Source organism: Harpegnathos saltator, unplaced genomic scaffold (assembly GCF_003227715.2).
Source record: "Harpegnathos saltator strain DR-91 unplaced genomic scaffold, Hsal_v8.6 scaffold176, whole genome shotgun sequence".
Classification (NCBI taxonomy): Eukaryota; Metazoa; Arthropoda; class Insecta; order Hymenoptera; family Formicidae; genus Harpegnathos; species Harpegnathos saltator.
In genome coordinates, this window is record NW_020229957.1 from 1,646,915 (window position 1) to 1,673,017 (window position 26,103).

The 26,103-nt window shown below is 32.8% G+C and overlaps 3 protein-coding genes across 6 annotated transcripts; 2 read left to right on the top strand and 1 right to left on the bottom strand.

Moving 5' to 3' along the window:
- Nucleotides 1-254: 254 nt before the first annotated feature.
- LOC105188370 (protein FAM76A) lies at nucleotides 255-4,879 on the bottom strand. Of its 3 annotated transcripts, none has more exons than XM_011149781.3 (7): nucleotides 4,730-4,879; nucleotides 4,346-4,607; nucleotides 3,402-3,466; nucleotides 3,086-3,299; nucleotides 2,092-2,228; nucleotides 1,226-1,469; nucleotides 255-1,149 (listed from the first exon to the last, which is right to left on the bottom strand). In XM_011149781.3, exons 2-7 carry the CDS (start codon nucleotides 4,439-4,441, stop codon nucleotides 916-918), a joined length of 990 nt encoding a protein of 329 aa, XP_011148083.1. In that variant the 5' UTR covers nucleotides 4,442-4,607; nucleotides 4,730-4,879; the 3' UTR covers nucleotides 255-915. The 3 variants fall into 3 exon arrangements, with proteins under 3 accessions (XP_011148083.1, XP_011148091.1, XP_011148073.1); XM_011149789.3 differs by having other exon boundaries at nucleotides 4,794-4,873; XM_011149771.3 differs by having other exon boundaries at nucleotides 4,346-4,873.
- Nucleotides 4,880-17,856: 12,977 nt separating this feature from the next.
- On the top strand, nucleotides 17,857-20,323 carry LOC112588224 (protein ALP1-like). Of its 2 annotated transcripts, XM_025297417.1 has the most exons (4): nucleotides 17,857-18,265; nucleotides 18,339-18,696; nucleotides 18,954-19,260; nucleotides 19,348-20,323. In XM_025297417.1, the coding sequence occupies exons 3-4, from the start codon at nucleotides 18,954-18,956 to the stop codon at nucleotides 20,187-20,189; spliced, it is 1,149 nt and encodes a 382-aa protein (XP_025153202.1). In that variant the 5' UTR covers nucleotides 17,857-18,265; nucleotides 18,339-18,696; the 3' UTR covers nucleotides 20,190-20,323. The 2 variants fall into 2 exon arrangements, with proteins under 2 accessions (XP_025153202.1, XP_025153203.1); XM_025297418.1 differs by lacking the exon at nucleotides 17,857-18,265 and having other exon boundaries at nucleotides 18,293-18,696.
- A 434-nt stretch (nucleotides 20,324-20,757) lies between these two features.
- Nucleotides 20,758-25,130, top strand: LOC105181426 (uncharacterized). Its single transcript, XM_011138181.3, has 6 exons — nucleotides 20,758-20,763; nucleotides 21,205-21,436; nucleotides 21,532-21,706; nucleotides 21,808-21,932; nucleotides 23,611-23,679; nucleotides 24,232-25,130. The coding sequence occupies exons 1-6, from the start codon at nucleotides 20,758-20,760 to the stop codon at nucleotides 24,456-24,458; spliced, it is 834 nt and encodes a 277-aa protein (XP_011136483.1). The 3' UTR covers nucleotides 24,459-25,130.
- Nucleotides 25,131-26,103: the final 973 nt, after the last annotated feature.

Here is a 26,103-nt window from a genome sequence, read left to right on the forward strand (position 1 = left end):
TCTAATATTCGTGAGAAGAAAGACGGACGACGCAGGCTTAAAAAGAAGAAAGAGAGAGAGGAGAAATGACAAAGGGAACGAAACTGCTAATTTTGAACTTTTTATTATAAATTGATCTACAACCATATTTTGGCTCATCATCGCGTATATCGTCATTATAAATAGTAAAATGCCACGGTAACACTGGCACCGCGTTGCCGTCAGTCAGCGCTGTCCTATCCACAATGCATGTACAATTCATCAATTGGAGTTTGTCCCGTATAGGGACTGCGCGTTCTCCGAGATCTCGCATGTCGCAGAGAAGACACAAATGAACCGCACGATCCGCTACAACGCGGAATTTTTCACTAACTAATAACATATGCGTTGTCGTGCAGATCGGCCGTTGCAATGGCGGACGAATCGTCGCGCGTTATCGGCGCTTGGTTGCAAGCAATCACCCGAGAGAAAGAAATCGGCGGTGAATATTACACAACTTATGTATATAAATCTTGTATTTTTATATCGTTGGTCGGTCCCCCCTAAACGGAGACACAAGCAACACCGGTTTCTTCTCTTTCAGTGCACATCGGTAATAATATACAGCTATGCAATAATTAGAAAAATAATATAATTTTGTCTCGTAAATGGAAACAATTGTCTATATTTGTAATATGTACCACGTGGTTCATATAGCTTGCGGACAATTCGAGTACGTTGTCACGGCTAATCAAGTGCCTGTGAATAATCGCAGAGAGAAGGCTCCTCACACATCTGCGCACCGTGGCTTGTGATACATGCGGGTGACGCTCGCGTGGCCTATTATTTCCTCAAATGTGTCTTTATAAATGTATCGTAGCGTTTGAAACACTTTCAAAGCGTTCGCGCTGATACCGTGAGGAACGGCGAAGAAAGAGAAGAGCGTCTCCTACCTTATCAAGGTACAGGACTGTCTGTCCCGCTACCGCTATTGGTCCCAGCTTCTGTCTTGGTAGCAGCCACCCGGTCACCTCGCTTGGACGTCTTCGACAACGACGCCACCTCCTTCAGTAGACTTGAAATCTTGTGCTGCATGTTCGAAATTTTCGTCTCATATTCCTTCTCTGATGCCTTCATCTTATTGCGCAACTCCGTTTCGGATGTGAAGTTCTTCGCCTTCAGCTCGGTAATCTATAATTGAGAAATGATTACATTATCAGTCTTATTTCACAGTATCGTTGTGAGATTTTAAGGATATGTCACACACTTGTCTATCCTTAGCCAATAACTGGCCATCCTTGATGGTGATCTGTTTTTGTAGATGCGCAATCTTTTCCTTGAGTTGGGTGACCGCCACCACGTGATCCGAACTGTTTGGATCGTGCGGATCGTGCACGCCGGCCATTCGCGCCGCTTTCATTGGACTGGGACCGTTCGTATCGCCGCCCTCAGATTGCGGCGGCAGCTTCGTTACGTCGACCCTGTGCGGTCTTTTATTGTGACCTTTCAATCTGCAACGAGCAGTACGGAGACATAAACGAGAATTTGACCAAGACGGTGGCCTAAAGAGTGTGCCTACATACAAGTCTGTTCTTTATAGCTGCACTAAGCTTTGTTTTCGGCACTTAAAATAGATACATATTTGACACTTGATAAGAGAAAAAAGAAATAAATTACAATTAAATAAAGGTTCTCGTGATATCCAATCGAAAATAATTAGTGCCGAAAAAATAACCGATGAAAATGCATACGAGAGCCAAACGCTGACCTTACAGCGAAATTGTATAGTTTTAATTGTCAATAAGAATGATTAAATCCCTAAGATCACATTTCGACCAATATATGATATATGATATCCAAATAAAAAGTGAAACATCGTAACGAAATTTAGACATTTATATTAACAATTAAAATTATAAAAATCCATTATAAAACCACAACATGTGGTTTTTACCTGCCTGTATTCTTGCCGGTTATTTTTTGTTTCTACAAAATAGTTTAGAAAGTATAACTATACAGAATAAATCTAGCAAGTCACCAAGCAGTCGCACTGAACATGTTTCTCGAAATTATGTATACGACTACATGAAAGCGCTCAAGTTACCTTTCCGCCTTACGAATTTGGATAATTACTTTTGTTCTTTGTGCTTTGCGGCCCGCTGTTGAGCCAGTTTCATGTGCGCTCTTCTCTCCGCGTCAGATTGTTTTGTCTTCGCCAACGCTCGTTTATACGACAATGTACAAAGCCAACATAATAATTTTCCATCCACCTGAAACTCAAAATGTCATTGTGAGCGATTCAACAGCGATTGTGATACACACAGGCGGATAATAGCCTGGACTAAACCTAGGACCACTACAATCTTTCAATTATATGTGTTGTGTCTACATATTCGAGGAAACAACAACAACATTTAGATATTAGAACACATTAGAATATTATCCAGATAGAACAACATTTACAATGTAAAGCAATGTCAAGTTATAAAATTAGCAATATATAAGTTATTATTATTATTCATTTAAACAATCAACAATCATGATGCACGAACATTTAGACATGATGCACATAATTAAAAGATTCTTCACGCAAAATAAACTCCACTGAAAATCTCCTGCATTATTAGAAAACTTGACAAAATTGAAAAAAAAATGTATATACCAGCTGTAATATTCTGTATAGAATATAAAAATATCAATATGCATGTGTAACAATTTCCGATGACAATAACATATCCACATAGGATTTTATTTATTAACAATTGTATCATATACAATCAGAAGTATCTGCTTTAATCTTCTGAATGTGAAGCATTTCAGAGCTACATGTTAAAGATAGAACATTTTGAGCTGTTATGAATCAACCAAAGAAATAACTTTTTGAAAATTTGAAAGCAATAAACTGAGACAAAATCTTAATTTTTTTATTATCATTGCTAAAATATATAAAACATGGATGCAAGTGCCCAGCGCAACAGTTCATACAACTATTGCTTGTATCAAAATTATAAATTGAAAATATTTATCAGACATATATGTGTCCACAGTCCATACTATTTATATTTGTCAGACATATGTATATGTTTATAATATTCAAAAGAGAATATTTAAAGTTCTCAGGTATTACCTTCTTATCCTCGTCCTGTCTATCAAAGGCACACTTCTGCTTGCACTGCTCACATGTGACTGGTGGACCATAACGTTTCTCCGAGTTTGTACATCTTTGGCACTTACTGCCGATGAATGCAGCAATGGTATTGCAATACTCGCAAGCTGATGGCTTCCCATAAGACTTTACATTCTGTTCACACTTCTTACATATAGTGCTTGTGTTACCTTTTCTGTAAAATCAAGTAAATTGAAATAATATAACTTTGTCCAGTTTATAAAAGTAATTTTTAATAAGAAAAAAACAAAACAGCTTCTGATAATTAATAACTTACATAGTCTGTTGGAATTCTGATCTGCAATATGTGCATTTGACTACAGGAAATGCTCCTCTACATTCCTATGTAAACACAAGTTAGGTTTCAGCATTTAATTTGATCATTATTTTAGCATTAGCTTTATTTTAGTTACTTCAATATTTAAACATTGAGTCTGTTAGATGTTCCAAAGTATATTAAATATATAATGACATTATATCAACCTCATCTATACAAAAGTACTTCAAAGTATTTATAATATTACAATATTAAACAAATTGTGAATTACATTCTAAATATTACCGCAAATTGAAAAATACAATGTTTCTTTATTGCAGTACAATACTGTATATTATATAATAACTATATTTATAAATATATTACAACCAAACAATGAATATTTAGTGAGCAGTTTTAATAATTAAATGCATTCATTATTATGTCTCTGTGTGTATATATATATATATATACATGTATACATGTGTATTCTGTGTGTATATATACATATGTATACATGTGTGTATGTGTGTATTATGTATCATGTGTGTGTGTGTGTGTGTGTGTGCGCGTGTGCGCGCGCGCGCGCGCGCGCGCACACGCACGCACACACACCACACACACGCGCGCGCGCACACCATGTATGATATATAATATACAAAAATTTCCTTAACGGATGTGTCGAATATTTAACTCGTATTCTCAAATTCTCACGAAAGATCTCATGTTGTTATTTTTACAAAAGAAATTTTCTGCTTCTAACTCATAATAAATCCTCGCTGCATTCAGTCCTATTCTAATTCGCAACGGTTTTAATCATCATTTCGCCCGAGAGAAATCGTTTGTATCGTCACGACAATCACGATAGAACGTAGAATCGCATGAAAGATGCGTCATTGGAAAGCGACGGTATTGCAAACTAGCCATGCACGAACGAACAGAGCAACGAGTTAGCCGGTACGTACCTTGCACAACTGTTGTCCTGGTGATAAATCCTCAAAAGGATGCCTGGAAAAACACCTGGAACATGCAAACAACGCCTGCATGTTGTTCGCACTCATCTTCGTTTATCCGATGTTCCGGCAATCGGCAGATATCGAAGCAATTAGATCACTACAGTTATGTAGAAAAGAGGCAACAATATCACGACGCACTCAAAGGGAGACAAGGTGCAAGTTACGGAAGCTGCTGCTGTTGTCGCTGTTGCTGCTGCCACTGCTACTATTGCTGTTCCGCCGACAACAGAAAGAAAACGTAACACATATAAAAAACAGTAAGACGATATGGGCGATCAGCTCGAGGCGAAACTCATATATCTCGCGATGATACATGCAATCTTAATAATAAACCTTAATCGTAAAACCGTCCTGCAATGATACAATATTTCAAGCAACGCGATCACTGTCGTAATACCGGTTGTTGACTTTCACGCGTCCATCTGTGATCACTGCAAGAATCGACATGGCCGACCGCGACGACGGAAGTGGCCACCCGAGGGCACCACTGCCACGTTCACAGCCACGTTCATATTAAAGTGAGGTCCTACAATAGAGTCACAAAGTCCTAAAGGCAGATTCACATTTTGGCAGAAAAATGTTACGTCCTGTACAAGCATAGAACATGCGATGTCTAGATTCGTTTGGTTTAATAGACTTAGACCCAGTTGCACCAAATTATCTTAGTTTTAACCTCTTGTCCTATCCGCTTCCGATCGCTCGGGCCACAATAAACAAGAAGGTCGGTCACGCGTCAAGCCATTTAGCTGTTTAGCCGTGTGCTCGAACTTGTGCAAAATGTATGCGTCTTATGACATGTATATTTCGACGCAACGAAAGGAATTATCATCGATATTAGATTTTCTTTTTACTGACATGATAGATATAAGGGTTGTTTAATTCTTTTAGGGAATTATAACCTAAACGTGTGAACGTAACGAAGAATTACACGTAACTAAAGTAAGAAAATATCTAGAACAACTGAACCATGAGTCTGACTCATGTTGTTTATGTTTGTCCCGAATGAAGTACCACGAGTCAGGTTCGTGCTAATTGTTTTTGGCCCAAATATCTTACCACGAGTCTCACTCGTTGTTATAGGACAAGGGGTTAAAGCCCGTATCAGACTATGGATTGGGATTGAGATTAGATTGAAATTTGACCAATTGAAAAAGAGAAAATAATCTCAAGTATAGTAAACTTACTCCTGATTGGTTAAATTTCAATCCAATACTCAATCCCAATCCGTAGTCTGATACGGGCTTTAGGGTCTACAGGAGCCAGAGACAAATCCAGCGTTGACTTTGGAGGCCTCGTGCGGCGAGATCGCGAACCAACACCGTGCGCGCGAGCGCAAGAGCAGGAAGGTTGGGTCAAGTCAGTTTGACAAGGACGAACAATCGATCGCACCGTCCTTGTCTTACTCACTCAGGCATTTCGCCGGCCGATACACGGCGAGAAAATGCTTTTCAGGCTTTTGGGTGAGTGAGCTAAGTGTCGCAGCGACTCACGTGCAATACCATTTTACAAATTGACGTATTTTGTCTAGCTGACGTTATATATCACCGCCAAATTATTATAGCATGTTCCTTATGTTATTCCCGAGATCCCACATCCCGAGATCCACAAAGCCAGATTTTGCAATCCGGCTGTCTAAAATTTATGAAAAATAAATGAAGCGTCCGCCGTACCAAGCATCGCAGCGAATCACTCCAAAAATTATTTTACAAGATGCAAAATTTCGCCTCGTTGACGATACGTATAATTGCTAAACTGTTACAGCATCTTCCTTGAACTATCCCTGAGGACCTTATACAGCCAGATTTTACAATCCGGCCGTCCAAAATTTATAATATATAAATAAAGTATCAGCCGTACCAGGAGTTGCAGCGAATCAGGTGGAATACCATTTTACAAGAAGCAATATTTTGCCTTATTGACGTAATATATGACCATGAACTTGTTATAGCATCTTCCTACAACTATTTCCGAGATCTGTACAGAGTTAGATTTTACAAATAGGCTATCAACAATTTATTATACATAAATAAAACGTCAGCTGTACCAAATCGCAGCGAGTCAGGCGGAATATAATTTTACAAGAACAGATATATTGCCTCGTTGACAATATATATAATTGCCAAATTATTATGGTATTTTCCTTGAACTATCCCCGAGAACCCTACAAAGCCAGATTTTGCAGTCCGGCAAAATTTTGCAATCCGTCAAAAACTTATCATACATTAATAAAGCGTTCGCTGTACCAAGCGTCGCTGAGAGTCACTCGAAACATTTTACGAGATGCAATATTTCGTCTCTTTGACGATACGTGTTATTACCAAATTGTTACAGCATCTTCTTCGTACTATACCCGAGATCGGTACAAAGCCGAATTTTGCAATTCGGTCGTCAAAAATGTATAATATATAAATAAAGCGCCCGTCGTACCAGGCGTTGGAGCGAATCAGTTGAAAAATCATTATAGAAGATGCAAAATTTCACCTCCTTGATGATATGTTTCACCGCCAAATTGTTATAGTATCTTTTTTTAACTATCCCCGAGAAACCTACAGAGCCAGATTTTGCAGTGAGGCTGTGAGAAATGTATCATAAATAAATAAAGATGTATGAAGCGTCGGAGCGGATCGCGTACAATACCATTTACAAAATGAGATATATTACTTCACTGATGTAATATATCATCATCATATTGTTATAGCATATATCTAAACTATTCGCAAGATCCTCACAAAGCCAGATTTTGCAATCGGATTGTCTAACTTTTGTTATAAATAAATAAAAATGCATCAAGCGTCAAAGTGGATCATGCGAATACAATTTCACAAGAAGAGATATTCCGCTTTGTTGGCGTAATATATATGTAACCGCCGAATTGATATGGAATATTCCTTGAACTATTATCGAGGTCCCTACAGAGCCAGATTTTCATTCCGACCATCAAAAATTTATCATATATTAATAAAGCGTGTGTCGTATGAAACATCGCAGCGAGCCCTGCGAAATACCATGTTATAAGAAAAAATATTTTACTTCTTTGCTGTCATATAACAGCACCAAATTGTTATAACATATTCCTCGATCTATCCCCGAGGTCTCTACAAAGCCAGATTTCGCAATCAGGCCGTCTAACATTTATCGTATATAAAAGACTCGCACCTAACCTGGTACGGCTGATGCTTTATATATATATATATATATATATTATAAATTTTGGACGGCCCGATTGCATAATCTGACTGTGTAAGGTCCTCAGGGATAATTCAAGGAAGATGCTATAACAGTTTAGCAATTATACGTATCGTTAACGAGACGAAATTTTGCATCTCGTAAAATAATTTTTGGAGTGATTTGCAGCGATGCTTGGTACGGCGGACGCTTCATTTATTTTTCATAAATTATGAACGGCTGGATTGCAAAATCTGGCTCTGTAGGGACCTCGATAATAGTTCAAGGAATATTCCATATCAATTTAATGGTTACATATATCGTCAACGTGGCAAAATATCTTATGTTTTAAAGTGGAAGCTGGAAGGTATTCATACACATACACACGGCAATACTTATGCACTGCTCATATATACGCTAATACTAATGCATTCCTCGCGCAAACGCAAGGCAGGAAGGTTAGATCATATAGACTGCACTGTAGTGCAACTGGGCTACACTTTCCGTGTTATCTACACTTATAAATTTTGCCACGCATACATCATATTTTCTTATCAGACATACATGGACATCTTCCTTATATTAGTATCTAGGGTCGTACAGAGCCCGATTTTGCATTCAGGTTCTTGAAAATTTGTAATAAATGAAAATATAGGTTCGTGCTGCACTGCGGGATGAACGTTCATTTAAATTATTTAATCGATTTTTATTTCGACTTTTTTTCCAAAAAAGCGCTCTGTACGACCCTGCGGACGTTTCTCCTGATTGCAAATATCATACATATAAGGTGATTCTCTTCGTATTTTGTTCATAATTTGCAATATAATTTTGCCTAGTTCGCGGGGAAAATATTTCTTTACATAAGTAATTATATTGACAAATAATGAGTTAAAATATATATGACTTACAATAATTAATAACAAATTATATAAATTATATTTTTCAGATTTCCTAATAAACAAGACATACGTAAAAAATGAAAGGAAGCATGCCATTTACATGACACAGATGATGTATCCCATTTGTACATTTGCTCAACTCATTTCAGATTGCCGCAAAATGTAATTAGACAGAAAAAATGGAGACTACCTCTTGAAGGTGTACCCAATGCAGGTATTACTAGTAAATGTTGCAGCTATTGCAAAAAGAACTATACAATATCATTCAATAAGTAAAATATTTATATCAGCAGGAGAAAATATATCTAAGGAACCTGCGATATTTCAAACAGAAATAGATTCAAAGGTATATACAAAAATAATGGATGCTGCAACGACGGATGCCACAATAGATTCAGCAACAATGAGTGCTACGACAGATGTTGCAACAACATATTCTACAACAATAAATTCTGCATCGAGTGCTGCAACAATGGATCCCGCAGTAATAGATTCAGGTATATGTAAAATGCAATCAATATTGGAAACTTCTACTTCTTATTTATGTAAGTTAAATATGAAATATATATATAGAAATAATATAAAATACTTATACATATTACAATAAGAAATAATTTATATATATATATAAATACCACTTTTGTTATAATAAATACTATCTATTTTTAGATTCTGAAAAAAGTACTGTCACTCTTCCAAAGAAACGCTTATTCGCAGAGCCTCGATATATCTCGGAAATTACTGTTACTGATGTAAATACAGAAGAAAAAGCTAAAAAGGTTATCACGTTTATAAAATAGGAATATGAAAAGAAATGCAAAGAAATGAAGTCTTTACAACAAAAAAATAGAAGATTGAAAAAGCAAATTGTTTCATTGCAAGAATTAGTAGCACACTTAAAAGAATCGAAATTACTCTCTGAAGATGCTGCAGACAATTTCATGGTATGTTCATAAATAGTAATATTGCTCGTAGTGTGTCATACACAGTTGTATATACACAAATTATGGAATATTATATAATATATTGCGACATTTTTCATACAGTAATGAAGATAGATATATATTATGTACAATAACTTTATTTAAAAGGAAATATTTGTATTTTATGTTTCATTTAGAATATGTTACCAGAGAATGTGAAAGCGATAATGTCGCGAAAGTTGAAAACATACGGTAGTTATTCTCCTGAAATTCGTAGTTTTGCACTAACACTTCACTTCTATTCTCCTAAAGCATATACATATGTAAGAAAAATATGGAACAATTTACTACCAGGTCCTTCCACATTGCGAAATTGGTATCGTGTAGTCGATGGATCTCCAGGTTTTACAAAAGAAGCATTAGATGCCATTTTAAAGCGTAGTAATAATTCTAAACCTCTTATTATTAACCTAGTTATAGATGAAATGGCACTAAGGGAACAAATTATTTTTGATAAAAAACGATTTTATGGCGGTATCGATTTTGGCACTTTGGAAAATGAAGATTACGATAATGACTCTATTCCTACAGCAAAAAATGCTTTAGTATTTATGGCAGTATCGTTAACCCCTTGGGTACGGATTTATTTGAGAAAATATTTGCATGTGGAACGGTTTTATATTACAATTGTCATCATTTTCTGGTTCACGAGAAGATTCACTATCACTGCTCGATAGACGTCTTGTGCGTCTTCGAAACCTTGATATTATATTAAAATTGTCATCATTTTCTATTTCAATATCGTCTTCATCACCTTCGCTTTGTATTTCATTGTAATTGTCAATTTCAGGATCACTAAACAATTCTTCTTCAGATTTCTCAAAGTCACTTTCGCTATCACTATCATAAAATATATTCCTTGTTTTTGACATAATGGGGCAGTGTATCGCAAATAATGTTCACCGAAATACTGTAATTGCCTCTTCTATTATGACTGATACAAGCTACAATGAAATGAACAGAATTGTGCCTAACCTCAAATATCGTTTTAGACACATCATCCGCTCCTAGGGAAAACAAGTGAATGACGTCTCTCAGACGTCAAATGTACCCAAGAGTTTAATTTTTGGTTTGACGTCTTAAACACGTTATCCGCTCCTAGGGGAAAAAAGTGAATGACGTGTTTCAGACGTCAAATGTACCCAAGGGGTTAAATGATAATTGGAAAGTCCCAATAGGATATTTTTTAATTAGAACATTAAATGGCACAGAACGGTCGAATCTCTTAATATATGCATTTCAGCAATTACATCAAATAAACTGTAAAATTTTTTCCATTACTTTTGATGGTGCTCCAAGTAATATTAGTATGTGCACTGCTCTGGGTGCAAATTTTACATATGAAAATAGTTTTAAGCCATATTTTATAAATCCAGTTACATCGGAGAAATGTTATGTGTTCTTTGAATTTTGTCATATGATAAAATTAGTAAGAAATACTTTGGGTGACAAAAAAATTTTACAAACATCTAGTGGTGACATAATTGAATGGAGTCATATAGTAAACCTGCATGAATTACAACAAAAAGAAGGTTTAAACATTGCAAATAAACTCACGAATAAACATATTAATTTTCAAAATAATAGAATGAATGTAAAATTGGCAAGCCAAACATTAAGTGCAAGCGTATACAATGCACTAATGTTCTTATCAATGTCAGATTCCACACATCGATTTGTTAATTGCAAAGCAACTGCTGAATTTTGTTTGAATTTTAACAACATGGGTGATATGTTGAATTGTAAAAATAAATTTTCACGTCAGGAATTTAATACAGCATTAACTTCTGAAAATTATGTACAACTACAAGCACATGCTAAAAATTTTGAAGCATATATTAATACATTACAGGATGAAAAGGGCACTCCTATTTTAAAAACTAATAGGAAAACTGGTTTTCTTGGATGAATTATATGTTTAACAAATATGTTTCCTCTATTTGATTGTTTAAAATCTTTGGGGATGACATATTTATTAACATATAAACTGTCTCAAGACTTTCTTGAAACATTTTTTAGTGCAATACGAAGTCGCGGAGGATTCAATAATAATCCACATGTTTTGCAATTCAAAAATGCTTATAAACGCCTATTGATCAGACATGAATTAAAAGAGTTTGATAATGGTAATTGTCTGTCTGATAGCTTAGACATTCTTCATGTAACGTCGAATCTAAAACAATTCAAATATCCAATAGCAGATGAAGAAACATATTATTTTGATAACCAATTATTCACTTTTGATCACGATTACATTAAAACATGTTGGGAGCTCACACCATATGTAGATAACATTGTCCAATATATAGCAGGATATATTTCTAATAAACTATATAACACTATACATTGTGATATTTGTAAAAATCAATCATTAGGTAATACATTGCCTTTGTTATCACAGCTCAAAAATAGAGGACCATATTTAAAACCATCAGATGATGTATGTAGGATTTGTAAAATAGCAGAATCAACTATCCAACAGTATACAAATAAATTGCAAACAAAGATGATACAACAATTATTAATGAACACTATATACCGTAAATTATCATTTTCATTTTCCAATGATACCATGCAAAACCATATATTATCTCAGGATATATTAGATAATCATAAAACGCAATTATGTAAGCGTATAATATCATTATATATAAACATAAGACTGTTCCATGAAGCCAAAACCATGTCTTCTAATACTCATTATATTCGCCAAAAATATACAAAACTTATATTATTTCACAATCAATAGCATCTCCTATGTATATAAAATGTTGCATTTTGATATTAAACAAAACTATTCGTAAAAATACTATTGTGTTTTTATTTCTATGTGTTCATACATATTATTAACAAATAAATACATTCGATATATAATTATATAATAAACAATCAATGCTGCAATATTGGATAGTAGAATTATTGTATTTGCATTTTTTCAATATTAGTGTTTGCATACATATTTTTTTCTATTCTATTTGTTTTTATGAATATTTAATTAACATATATTTGTACCAATAGTTGTAAAAGTAGCTCTACTCTACTAATTTGTAAATTGTTATTTAATATTTATTTTTAATACAGTCGCATGTTATACGATGAGAATATCTGAAAATAATATTATATAATTTCGGTTATTTTTATACCCACACTGATTTTATACACACTGCATTAGAAATTGTAATAACCATCGACACATATTTCGAATCCCACTTTCAGTTTTTTTAAGTTATTTTCTTATTTCATTATTATATTACTTCATTACTACATTAATATATTACTTCAATTTTCATCTTATTCTTACATATTTTTATTTTAACCTCTACTACGTATATTAACGCATGTGCATAACGTTCAAAGTACATGGTCGCCTATATCTATCGTATCGTTTGTCTCACTTTCTTGGCATCACTACCGCTTATGGGAGAGATGCGTGAATAGCAATATAGTAGTATTACATATATGGAAAAAGAGTAGTGAAACAGCTGTATGCGGTTGAAAAGAGGTGTGTAGTCGGTTCCCAGTTTATTTGCTGCACGATTCAGGAGATGCTCTGCTTTATAAAGTTAATATCAACGTATTGTTACGCGCTTAATTTCCCTGCGATCACATGCGCATGTCGGTCATAGCAGGATTAAGGGTAGCGTGAAGGTTAGAATCATATTAAAAGATCTTCTCTAACTGCTCTGTCCGCGTTTCTCTGCAGCTTTATTTCTCTACTTTCCTTCTAATGCCTCAGACATTCGTTTGGCATTTTCATTTAAGAAAAACTGATTATTCTGTCAGTGTTGTGTCAGTGCTGGTGTGTTGCTAAAAGTTTTTGTTGACTACAGTTAATCGAATCCGTCGACGCACCATAGCATATACATATTCACGGAGAAAACAAGGAATAAAATAATTTAAAAAATGGTTACTACGTGCTGTATTTGTGGTGTGGAAGAAAACCCTCTTTATCCACGATCATTTCATAAGTAATTTAAAAAATATATTTGTATTCAATATGAATGTAAACATATCGTAATTAATAATATATATACACATATATATAAGTGAAAATATATATGTAAAAAATTTACAGAATCCCAAAAAATGAAGAAATGCGAAAAAAATGGTTTCACGTTATTGGTCGTGATGTATCTTACAAAGGAGCAAAAATATGCAGTGACCACTTTACAAAAAATGACTATCATGAAATGAATGAATATAAACAAAATAAAATATTGAGAAAGACTGCAGTTCCATTAATTTTTGCGGAAGAAAATTGGTGAGAATGTTAAATTATAAATAAGAACATACATGTAATAATCTTACAGGAAGATGCAATAAATCCATTACATTGAAATATTTTGTTTTGTAGTAAACATGTGGAGGAGGATACAGATACCAATTTAAGCACAGATATAAATACAAATACAGCAGAAAATAATGACATAGACAATGAAAAAAATAGGTAAGAAACACTAAAGATACACTAAGATATACACCTAAAGGGAAAATAAAGTTATCGTAATATATAAGATAAAACATTAATGTATGTGAATATTTTTTGTTTTATAGTGAAAATACGAGTAAGAATTCCATTACGGACACAGATGCAGATATACATACACATGTAGCAGAAGATGTTAATAACATAAACATCCATAGCAACCATAATAATAATCACAGTAGAAAAAGGTGAGATATCTAAAGATTTAAATAATTTTTCCTATCGAGTATTATTCCAACAAATTATACATTATCAAAATTTTATTTTCAGGAAATTATCGCAAGAGAATTTTAGAAACTCAAAAATTAAAAAAATATTTGTAAACACTTCTAAACATGCTACAAAATGCTTCCGTAAAACAGATTTTGTGTCTGATGCAAAATGGGAGCAGTTTGTAAGATATGTGTCATATATTCGAAATGAAACAAAAAATATGTGGCAAAAGAAACACCGTATGCAGAAGAAAGTTTTAACTTATAAAGATTTGCTTCAGGACCAGAAAAGTAAAAACTTTATAACAAATAATGGTATACATGCAATCAAAGTAAGTTGAGTTTAGCTATTTTCCATTCCTAGAAAGATTTGAAATTCACATTGTCCACAATGTTTATTCTTTTATAAGAAAGTTCATGATAACTCTCCAATCACAATATGACTTCATCATAATATTGAATTTTCTTATAGAATCTTATAGAAAGGTCCATGATAATGAAGCAAATGATAGAACAATATTTGATTTCTACATCATGTTAAAAATATGGTATAACAAATGTGCGTATACATATACCCTCTCAATCTACAAATCTACAAATGCACTAATGATGTTATATCTTCGTTCTAAATAAGTTATTATGTATATGTCTATGCGTACAACCATTTGTCTCCTTGATTTCTTCTGTTTTTATATCTATATTTTGTACTTCCTTTTTCTTTATTTAGGATATATTGTCACCTGTTATGCAACAGTTGCTACTTACAATGTTAAATAAGAAGCGAAAGAAGTCGTTCCCCGAAAGTTTAGAAAGTTTTGCATGCACGTTACATTTTCATTCGCCTGCAGCATATTTGTATGTAAGAAAAATGTTTTTAAAAAGTTTACCTCACCCCAGTACACTGCGCATGTGGACGCAGACAATTCGTAGTAATTCCGGTATATCTGAACAATCGTTTAAAACTATACTCGATAAGGTGCAAAATGCTAGAGAGAAAGGAAAAAACTTAGTTTTCAATATAACTTTTGATGAAATGAATATTAAGAAAAAAGTTGATTGGGACGGCAAAGAATTACACGGTTTTATTGAAACAGATATTAAAGATAGTAAGTCTGACAGTCTGCCACTTGCTACTCATATCCTTCTTTTTATGTTAGTGTGCATAAATGATCATTTTAAAATCCCAATTGCATTTTACGTTATCGAGGCATTAAATGGTAAGGAAAAAGCAAATTTGTTAAATAACATTTTAAGTGTTCTCCATGAAAAAGCAATTTACGTTGTTAGTGTTACATTTGATGGAGCAACTTCTAATATTGCAATGTGCGAGATACTAGGCGCACAGTTAAAACACGTCAATTTTGAACATATTGTTCCGTATTTTAAGCATCCTATTGACAAATCTAAAAATATTTATATTTTTTATGATGCATGTCACATGTTGAAGCTTGTGAGGAATGCAATTAGTAAAGGGGTTATTAAAGATAAAGACAAAAATGTAATAAGTTGGAACTTTCTGAAAGAATGTAATTAGTAAATGTGCAAACTGTGGAAAAATTACATGTTGCCAATAAAATGCGAAAAAGACATATACAGTTTTTTAATGAAAAGATAAAAGTTAATCTAGCAGCACAAACATTAAGTAATTCTGTGGCTGATGCATTGACGTTTTTAGAATATGAATTAAAAGAACCAAGATTTATAGGAGCTTCAACTACTGCAACATTTTGTAAAACTTTCAATGACATATTTGATATCTTAAATTCACGTAACATATACAATAAAACTGAAAATAAATATGCAATAACAAGAAATACATTATGTACTATTAAAGATAAAGCTAAAACTTTTATGCATTACATTGCTTCCTTAACAATAAATGATGTTCCCGTATTACAAAGCATCCTCAAAACAGGTTTCATTGGATGTATAATTAATTTGCAGAACGTTATTGCATTAGCAGAAGAATTATTTAATGTAAATGCAATAAACTTTCTTCTTACTTATAAATTATCACAGGACCATATCGAAACTTTTTTTTCATTGATTAGAAGAATGCATGGTTGGAATAATAATCCTAGCGTAAAGCAATTTAAGGTGTCATATAGAAAGATATTGCATTTAGCGAATGTGTCAGTCTCATTGAATGCTAATTGCATTCCACAAGATGATACTGTATTGCTAACACTTTCACATGAATCTACGAATGATATACAATTAACGAACATGTAGAACAAAACAAAGATACTATTTTAGAAGAAAGATCTTTAGAAGACGAACCTTCAGATCTTATCTTTATTGAGCATAATTATGTATTACATGATAAAAAAGTTAATGAATATGCTGAAGAAATCATTGCTTACATATCAGGATATGTTGCTAAAACTATTATGAAAAGAATTAATTGTTCAGAATGCAAGCAATTACTTTCAAATAATACATATAAACAGTTGACTATAATAATCATATATTCGATCAAAGTCCACTTTTTGATCACCGAAACCAAATAATTAAATTAATTTTGAAAACATTTTTTAATTTAATTTTAAAACATGAAAGTACATCATTCGCAGATTCGATACAACGAGTTCGGATGAAAAATAATAAAATAACTTTGTTCAAAAATCAATAAATAAACAACAACTTATATAAAAATATATATATATTTTTTTAATAAAGATTATATTACTTTGTAATATTGATATTTTTATTACAACTTTTCCACACATATTCATGTATAAAATATTTAATCGTTTCAATATAAATGTTTACACGTAGTTTATAATAGTTGAAACACATTTATCTCTAAATTTTAAACGGTTTTATTTAACATTACACAACTTTTTTTAACCTAACATCATGTATATAGCACGTTATATATTACTATGCATCACTGCGTGAGCAGAGAAAGAAAGATACTCGGCACTTGCTTTCTGTCTCTTTCTACCTGATCTTCAGTCTTCACAAGAGTACACGCGCAGTCTATTCTTACTATGTCTATGAGTGAGACTAAACGCGGCCATAGACTTAAACATAAGTCTATGGCCGCGTTCAGTAGAACAAAGTGATCAAAGAGCGCTTAGTGATTATTGTCTGTGATTGGAACATTTTTTTAGATTCTTCATAGACCCAGAAGTATTTACCAATCAGGAGCGAGATTCAGTGGAAAATCTAGTAATGTTATCCAACTGTTGAGTCTGTTGAATGTAGCCTATCTTTATCTTTCTTACTAAATAAATAAAGACAGAGATATATTTAAGTCTCACTTAAAACCAAAATAATGTTGGTGCAGCTGGGCCTTATAGAGATAGACTGCGCGTCCAATGAGAGGACTTGAGGAAAACATTAAAGTGAGAGGATCGATAGCTGAGTGAGTGTGTCTTGGTGGGGGAAACCGAAGAGGTGAAGGAGAGTAGGAGAGTTGTACGAGCAGTACAACGTTATCTTTCCCCTTATGTCCTTTTCTCTTCTCTCCTAACACAGAGCGAGAGAGAGAGCCTCACTCACGCAATATCTCTGTCCTTTAATGTTGCCTTCAGCGCGTCCACAAGGAGACGCAGTCTATGGGCAACTTCTGCATAACGCATAATACATAACACATAAGAGAATCAACCAATCAGAGTTCTTCATTTTTATCTTGAGGAAGGAAATGAAGAAAACTAATTGGTTTGTTCTCTTATGTGTTATGTATTATGTGTTATGCAAAAGCCTGTGCTCTTGCCCTAAAGGCTCGTCTACAATAGCTGTAAGAGAAATGGCTCCTGCCCACAGGACGCGGCAACGCTTGCCGTGCGGCGGAAGCTGGCTAGGGAACACAGTAGTAGCCAATCAACGTCTCGCGTGCTCAGAAGTAATAGATACATAACTTCCACTGCACGGAAAATGTTGAACTCGACCCAACTTTTGCCGCGCGGCAAACAGTGTCGTGTCCTGCATGTAGGGAATTATATTACAAAACAGTAAAATTTGTAGTGAAATTTGTTCTTTTCAGCAGTGTTCAAAGACATGAACATTAAAAAGATTTCGTACGAATATTATTTATCATTTGGCGGAAAGTGAAATATAAATTAAAATGAGTATTTATAAAATGAGTATGAGAAATTAAAATGAGTAATAAGGAAAGTGTAAGTACAAATAAGCTATTATGTTTTATATAATTATTGTTATTTTGTCATTATTATGAAGGTAGTTATTCAGTTTAGATCCCTCATCTCGGATTTGGCTGAAACATATATTATGAAGGCGATAGACGCAAAGAGAAGAAACAAGAAGGAAAAGAGAAAGAAAAACAAAGACGCTGAAACATATAAAATAATGGGTGTTTTCCAGCAACGGAACACAGTCATACACTGTGTGACACAGTGTTACACAGTGTCGACTTTGTCTGGAACGACTGTAGCTGGAACGCTGCTTAGCTTTTTTCTTTCACCGTCAGAGTGCAGGGCAGTTACTTTATATATCTTGTTACTAGTTTGCAATGCAAACAGACATATGTCAATAATTTAAAATAATAATCTAAATCGTTACAAGATACTTTCTTATAAGTTATATAAAGGTTAGTGTTTTTTAACAAAATTTTCTTATAAATTAGCTTATTTATCAAATATATAGAAGAGAATGGTTAAAAAAATCTTATTAAATTATGTACATTAAATTGTTATGAAAAAGTAATCAATTAAATAAATATATTTTTTATAATACTATTTTTAATATTAATTAAATATAGCATGTTTTATTTTATCTTTTCACTTTATTTAATTTTATATTATTAAAAAAATTAATAGTTTTATTAATTAATTAATTTTAATATAGATGAATGGGAAGGAAAAGATAGTTGTTAATCTTGTACTGGAGAGTATGATAAACACCAGTACAAGCACAGAAGACTCAAGCAACAGTGAAATAGACTGGAACAATAGTAGTCTTTCAATTGATGATACATCTTTCAGTAGTGAAGAAAACGATGGTTATTTATTGTTGTTTCCTTTAATGAAATATTTAATCAGCGGGTGTAAAAGACATCGAGTTGAAGATTATCTTCATGTTGTGGATAGTTGGACAGATTTAGAATTTAAAGAGCACTTGCGAATCAAGCGTAATTTAGCAATTCGATTAATAGGTAATATTCATTTTAAATACCAAATAATTTATATTTTTAAACATGATTTTATAATATTTAAAACGTATAATTCTTTATATATTCTAGATGAATTGCATGAAAGTGGATTTATTCCTTCTCATTCGTTTGAAGTGAAACCAATTGAAGCGAAACTCAGCTTTCTTATATTTTTGTGGCACTTGGCAAATACAGAACCTCTACGAACAATATCAGATAGATTTGACGTTTCAATTTCATCTGTCTTTCGAGTAATTCGCCGAGTGACAGCTTGGATATTGATAAAATTAGACGACGTTATTAAATGGCCCGAAGGACAACACGTCGCATATGTTTATCATCAGTTTTATGCTAAAAGAGGCATTCCAAATATAATGGGGGCTATTGACTGCACTCAAATTAAAATAGAGAAACCTAATGTGGAGAATGCAAGAGATTATTGTAACCGGAAAAAATACTTTTCTGTAAGCCTACAAGCTGTTGTAGATGTGGATATGAAATTCACTAACATATACTGTGGTCAGCCAGGTTCTCTCCATGATGCACGAGTCTTGAGAAAATCTGCATTATACAATTCAGTTAATGAACATAGAGAAGTAATTTTTCCAGATGAAAAATTTATAATAGAAGACTCTGCATATCCGTCTTTACAATGGCTTGTTCCTCCTTTTCGTGATAACGGTCATCTTACTCCTCTTCAGACCGAATTTAATTTCATACTTTCTTCAACGCGTATGGCTGTAGAAAAAGCATTTGGTTATCTGAAAGGACGTTTTCGACGAATAAAATTTTTTTCGGAATACCGTGAAATGCCGTTTATTACAAATACAATTGTAGCTGCATGTATCTTACATAATTTATGTTTGAATTATGACGATGATAATGTCGATTATGATGATGTCGAAATGGAGGAACTGAATGATAATATTTAGGATAATGTAAATGAAATATTAATTTTGGACATCAAGTAGATCGAAGGATGCAATTATTGAGGGAAATATTTGACCAGGAATAAACAATGTACACTGATTATTATATTGGTTTTATTTATTTTATTATATTATACCCAGGCAGCAAGCCTAGGTTATTTGTTATTAAAATAAATATATCATATAATACAATAAATAATTTGCTAACCATCCTCATGCTAAGGCTTTTATATTTATTTAATGTCTAAAAATGTTAATACACATATATTTTTACATCCTGCAATATAAATGTTATATTTTATAATGCAATTAAAAATCTATTGGTGTCTAAAGACGTCAATAATACTTCATTAAAATGTCTTTAGACATCTTTAGACATTATTTTGCTACCTGAGTAATCAAATAATAAAAAAGTACTAAATACCTTCCATGGTTCTAATATATCTCCTCACTTTTCTTCTTAGTTGTAGGTATATCCTCATGTCCTTTACATCTCAATATAACCTTAAAAATGTTTACCTCCTATCAGAATTACCACTCCGTAGAAAAATAAATGGTATCAGATTTAAAAATGTTGGTATTCATGGAGTGAACACAGTCGAACACAGCATTTTAGCTGTGTCCAATTGTGTCGACTTGTGTCGTAGTTGGAAAGCACTGAGTCGGACACTGTGTTACACAGTGTCACTTGTGTACGTTGCTGGAAAGCACCCAATAATTTGATGCGTAGGAATTGAATTTGAAGGCTAAAATTGTTGTTCGCAAAGCGAAATGAATCGTTAAAGTTGACTGGTACGATTAATATACATCAAAAGATATATATGAATTTTAGTCAAATCAGAGAGATCTAAATTAAATAATTACTTTAGGTATATTAGGTTAGGAAACTGCTACGGCTATCTCAAAGCTCGTTATTTGTTTTATTAAAAAAAGATAAATAAAAAATAAATAAATAACAAGGAGGTTTGGGATAACCACAGGAAAATACTTAAATATATTATTGAAGTTTTATTTACAGTGGTACTGTGATGTAGATAACAATATATCTGCAGGAGAGCAAAATAGCTTTATATCAGATGATACAAGTGATAATATATCAGATATTAATTTCTTGAATAAAAATGAGTATTTAGAATTATTAATCGCGGAAGTATTCCAAAGAGAAGCTTTATGGAACTCATTATTACCATATAAATGTAGAGATCCATTGGAAGTAAAAGCATTATGGTCTGAAATAGATATCTATTTAAGTAAGTATCAATATATATATCATTACAACTACACATATAATATTATTTCAAATTGTAAAAAATAAGAAAGTAATATAAAAACCTGTGATATGTAGGTACATGTCCTGGAACAAGTCAAAGCAAATGGAAAAATTTAAGGGATCGTTTTGTTAAAAAACATGCTTTACAATCCAGTTATGTTCCCAGTGGCAGTGCAGCAGTAAAAAAGAAAAGCAGTTGGCCATTTTATGAAAATCTACTTTTTTTAGCATCAACAATAACTTATAGGAAGTATGGCAAATAACTTCATACTTAAATACACACATATATATCATTCAAATATACACACGTTCTTATACATATGTTCTTATACATACATATATATATTTCAGGACAAAAAGCAATATTGAAAATGTGAATCCGCAAACAAATGTGCAACAGAAGAAAGAGTTCCATTGTTCTATTAATAATAATAAGAAGAAAGATGATATTTTGCAACAGTCGCTGCCAAAACAAAGTAACTTACTAAAAACACAATTACCATCAAAATATACTTCTTAAGTTCTTTTTCTAAACATTTCATATTGTGTGTTTTATATTTATATAAAATATTTTACATAAAGTCAGTTTGTTGGTTATATATTGCATAAAATATCTTTAAGATAATATGTAGTCAATAAACTGGTTCCCTGTAACATATAACGTTGCTGGAAAATATTAGGTGCGCAACTAAGTTCCCGCTGTTTTTCAAGAGATGGCTCCAGTAGTAAGTGCTGGTCGATTGTGACATAACCAAAACGTCATGAACCAAGCTTAGACATATGGTAAACAAACCGCTTTGACACATTAGTGATTTTGTTTTTGCGTCATATACTTTTGGTTGTGTGAAAATGTCTTATTTTGTGCCAAATAATCGTCATTTGCGGGAAGTGTTGCTTTTTTTCTTTCATTCGAAGAAAACGGCGGCTGAAGCGCATCGAGAACTCCAAAAAGTTTACGGAGATGCTGCTCTAAGTGAAACAACGTGCCGTGATTAGTTCCGTCGCTTCAAAGACGGTGATTTCGATGTTGACGACCGTTCGCATGAAGGAAGGCCAAAAACCTTCGAAGACGCTGAATTGGAGGCATTGCTCGATGAGGATCCGTGCCAAACGCAAAAAGAGCTTGCTTCAGCATTAGGAGTTACCCGCCAAGCCATTTCCAAGCGATTGCATGCGTTGGGAATGATTCAAAAACAAGGAACTTGGGTTCCTTATGATTTGAAGCCAAGAGACGTTGAGCGTCGTTTTTTCGCCTGTGAACAACTGCTTCAGCGGCAAAAAAGGAAGGGTTTTCTTCATCGCATCGTTACGGGTGATGAAAAATGGATTCATTACAGCAACCTAAAGAGAACAAAATCATGGGGACTGCCCGGTCATGCTTCTACGTCGTTGGCTCGGCCGAATATTCACGCTGCGAAGGTTTTGCTGTGTATTTGGTGGGACCAGGGCGGTGTTATTTATTATGAGCTGTTGAAACCGAACGAAACCATCACTGGGGAACGGTATCGAACTCAATTGATGCGATTGAGCCGAGCACTGCGCGAAAAGCGGCCACAATACGAGCAGAGGCACGAAAAAGTGATTCTACAGCATGACAACGCTCGGCCTCACGTTGCCAAATCCGTTAAAACCTACTTAGAAACGCTCAAATGGGAAGTCCTACCCTACCCGCCATATTCCCCAGATATTGCGCCGTCCGATTATTACTTGTTCCGTTCGATGGCATATAGTCTGGCTAATCAGCAGTTCCGCTCATATGAAGACATCTCAAAATGGCTTGATTCGTGGATAGCCTCAAAAGATGAACACTTCTACCGTGACGGTATTCGAGCTCTGCCAGAAAGATGGGAAAAAGTTGTCGCTAGCGATGGGCAATATTTTGAATGATTCATTTGTAACCATTTTTTCACAATAAAGTTGCATTTTCATCAAAAAAACAGCGAGAACTTAGTTGCGCACCTAATACATATTTTTTTATTGTATATATTTTATTATACTGAACATCTTTTATTTTTTGCATATGTACATCAAGTGCAGAAAATTATAATTTTACTGTTTATGAAGAAATGCCAGTACAAAAACGTAGCAGTATATACACATTTATTATCAAATTTTATTTTTCTTGTATATGTGTTCTAATTTTTATCTTTATAGATACATCTAACTCAAATACTCTAGATGAAGAAGCTGAATTCCATTCGCCTACAGCTGCAAAACGTATAAGTAAGAATATAAAAAGTAATTATTTGTATTTCGTATTTTATTAAGGATGAACTAAATACGTAAATGAGGTCAAGAAGAACTACATATAGATGTCTATACGTGAAATAGATAAATTAAAGTTGAATACTTTATTGATTTCCAAACGTTTTGACTATAATTTCCGTCCTTTGCCACATGTATAAGAATATATAACAAATTTTATGTATACAAACAATAAAACGATAATTTTGCAATGTGCATTACAGAAAATACTTAACTAAAAATACTTTTATAAAGTACTTAGAAAGTAGAAATTTACTGATCTACTTTTCTAATAAGTTATAAAATTCATCATTTCTATCATTTTTAAATGCTACATTTATAATATAATCTTAGAGTTATTGAAAAGAACAGATAGAGTCCTGCAAAGTTTGCATGTAAATGAAGTATTCAACTTTAATTTGTCTATTTCGCATGCTGACACAAATATTTTGATCCTTTTCACTTTATTTCCATATTTATTATTATATATCTAAAAAAAAGAAATATTAACTTATTTTATTAAATTTACAGAAAAATCAAAAACAGAATATGCCGACATTCGTATAGAAGAAGCCATTTTAAAAGAATTGCAACAAACAAGAAATGAACCTGTTCCAAGAAATGAACCTACTCACATAAAACCAGATAAAATTGAAAGTTTTACGAAATATCTCGAAGCATGCCTCCGAAACATGATGCCGGATGATTCGAAACGCATAATTATGAAAATATCTAAGATACTTTTCGAAGATGTATAACATGTTCCTTAACATCTTTGTTTATTATTTCCTTTTCAATATGTTAATATTTTAAGTTTTTTTTTATTTTATTTTGTTTTACGTACATATGTACTGTGATATAGATATATCTGCAATCTTTGGTCTTGCCAAGAAACCTGACCTTCATTAACAAAATAATCAGTAAAAGTATGTCTAATTTAATTAGCAAGTCGTGTATAGTTATTACTTGCACCATTGTTAAACCCATTATTTGCACTATTATCAAAGTAAGTTGAATTTGTGTTTCTCCAATCTCCTTCGATTATTTCTCCATTAATAGATACTCTATCGACATAATGTGTTCCACAGTAAAATGAAGTATTCATCAAAAGATTATGCAAACAAACCGTTACTTTCACTATCGTATCAGTTGTTTCAAGACTAGTATTTATAGGTTTCTGGAAAATACGACTTGCTAATCGAATTTTAAATACAATGATAATATCGACTAGCTAATATTCCAAATGCATTTTCCACGTCATTTCGAGCCTTGCTTAATCTATAATTAAGTTTTCGTTGATTTTCATCCAAATTTTTGGATGGATATGGACGCATAGTAAATGTATTTAACTGAAATGCTTCGTCAGCTACAAATATATATTTTTATATTTTAGTACTAGATCTAATAAATTGGCTAATGATAAATTATTACCGATCAATAATTTTATTATTCCTATAAATAATGAAATTACTGATTAATTATAATTTATTATTCGCCAATTTATGAGCCATTAATATTTTTCTGTAAAGGATGACGAAATAATAACAATATATTTATTTTAAATACAATGATAATATAGGAATATATTAAAGTTACTTTAAAATTATTAAAGTTTCATTGTTTTGAGTATTTTCTACTATTCTTTCGCCCAAGAGAAATATATCTCTTCAAAGTTTATTATTTTTAAACAGTTTTTTGTATTTACATAAGTATAATATTAGTCGTTAATGTTATATATTTATACGTAAACATATCAACGAAATAGACGAAGTAGACAACAATTCTTTTAATGAGTGCATAATTACCAAAGATTAAAAATGTTGTTTAATTGTACTGTACAATTTTGAATTTATAAAGAAATAAATAATTTCGCACAAAAATATTGTTTTACATACAAATTTTATTACATAAAACAAAAAATATACATTCATATATTATTTGTTATAAATAATTTGGTCTTGCCAAAGAACCTGACCTTCATTAACAAAATAATCAGTAAAAGTATGTCTAATTTCATTAGCAAGTCGTGTATAGTTATTACTTGCACCATTGTTAAACCCATTATTTGCACTATTATTAAAGTAAGTTGAATTTGTGTTTTTCCAATCTCCTTCGATTATTTCTCCATTAATAGATACTCTATCGGCATAATGTGTTCCACAATAAAATGAAGTATTCATCAAAAGATTATGCAAACAAACAGTTGCTTTCACTATCGTATCAGTTGTTTCAAGACTAGTATTTATAGGTTTCTGGAAAATACGCCATCGACTTACTAATATTCCAAATGCATTTTCCACGACATTTTGAGCTCTGCTTAATCTATAATTAAATTTTCGTTGATTTTCATCCAAATTTTTGAATGGATATGGACGCATAGTAAACGTATTTAACTGAAATGCT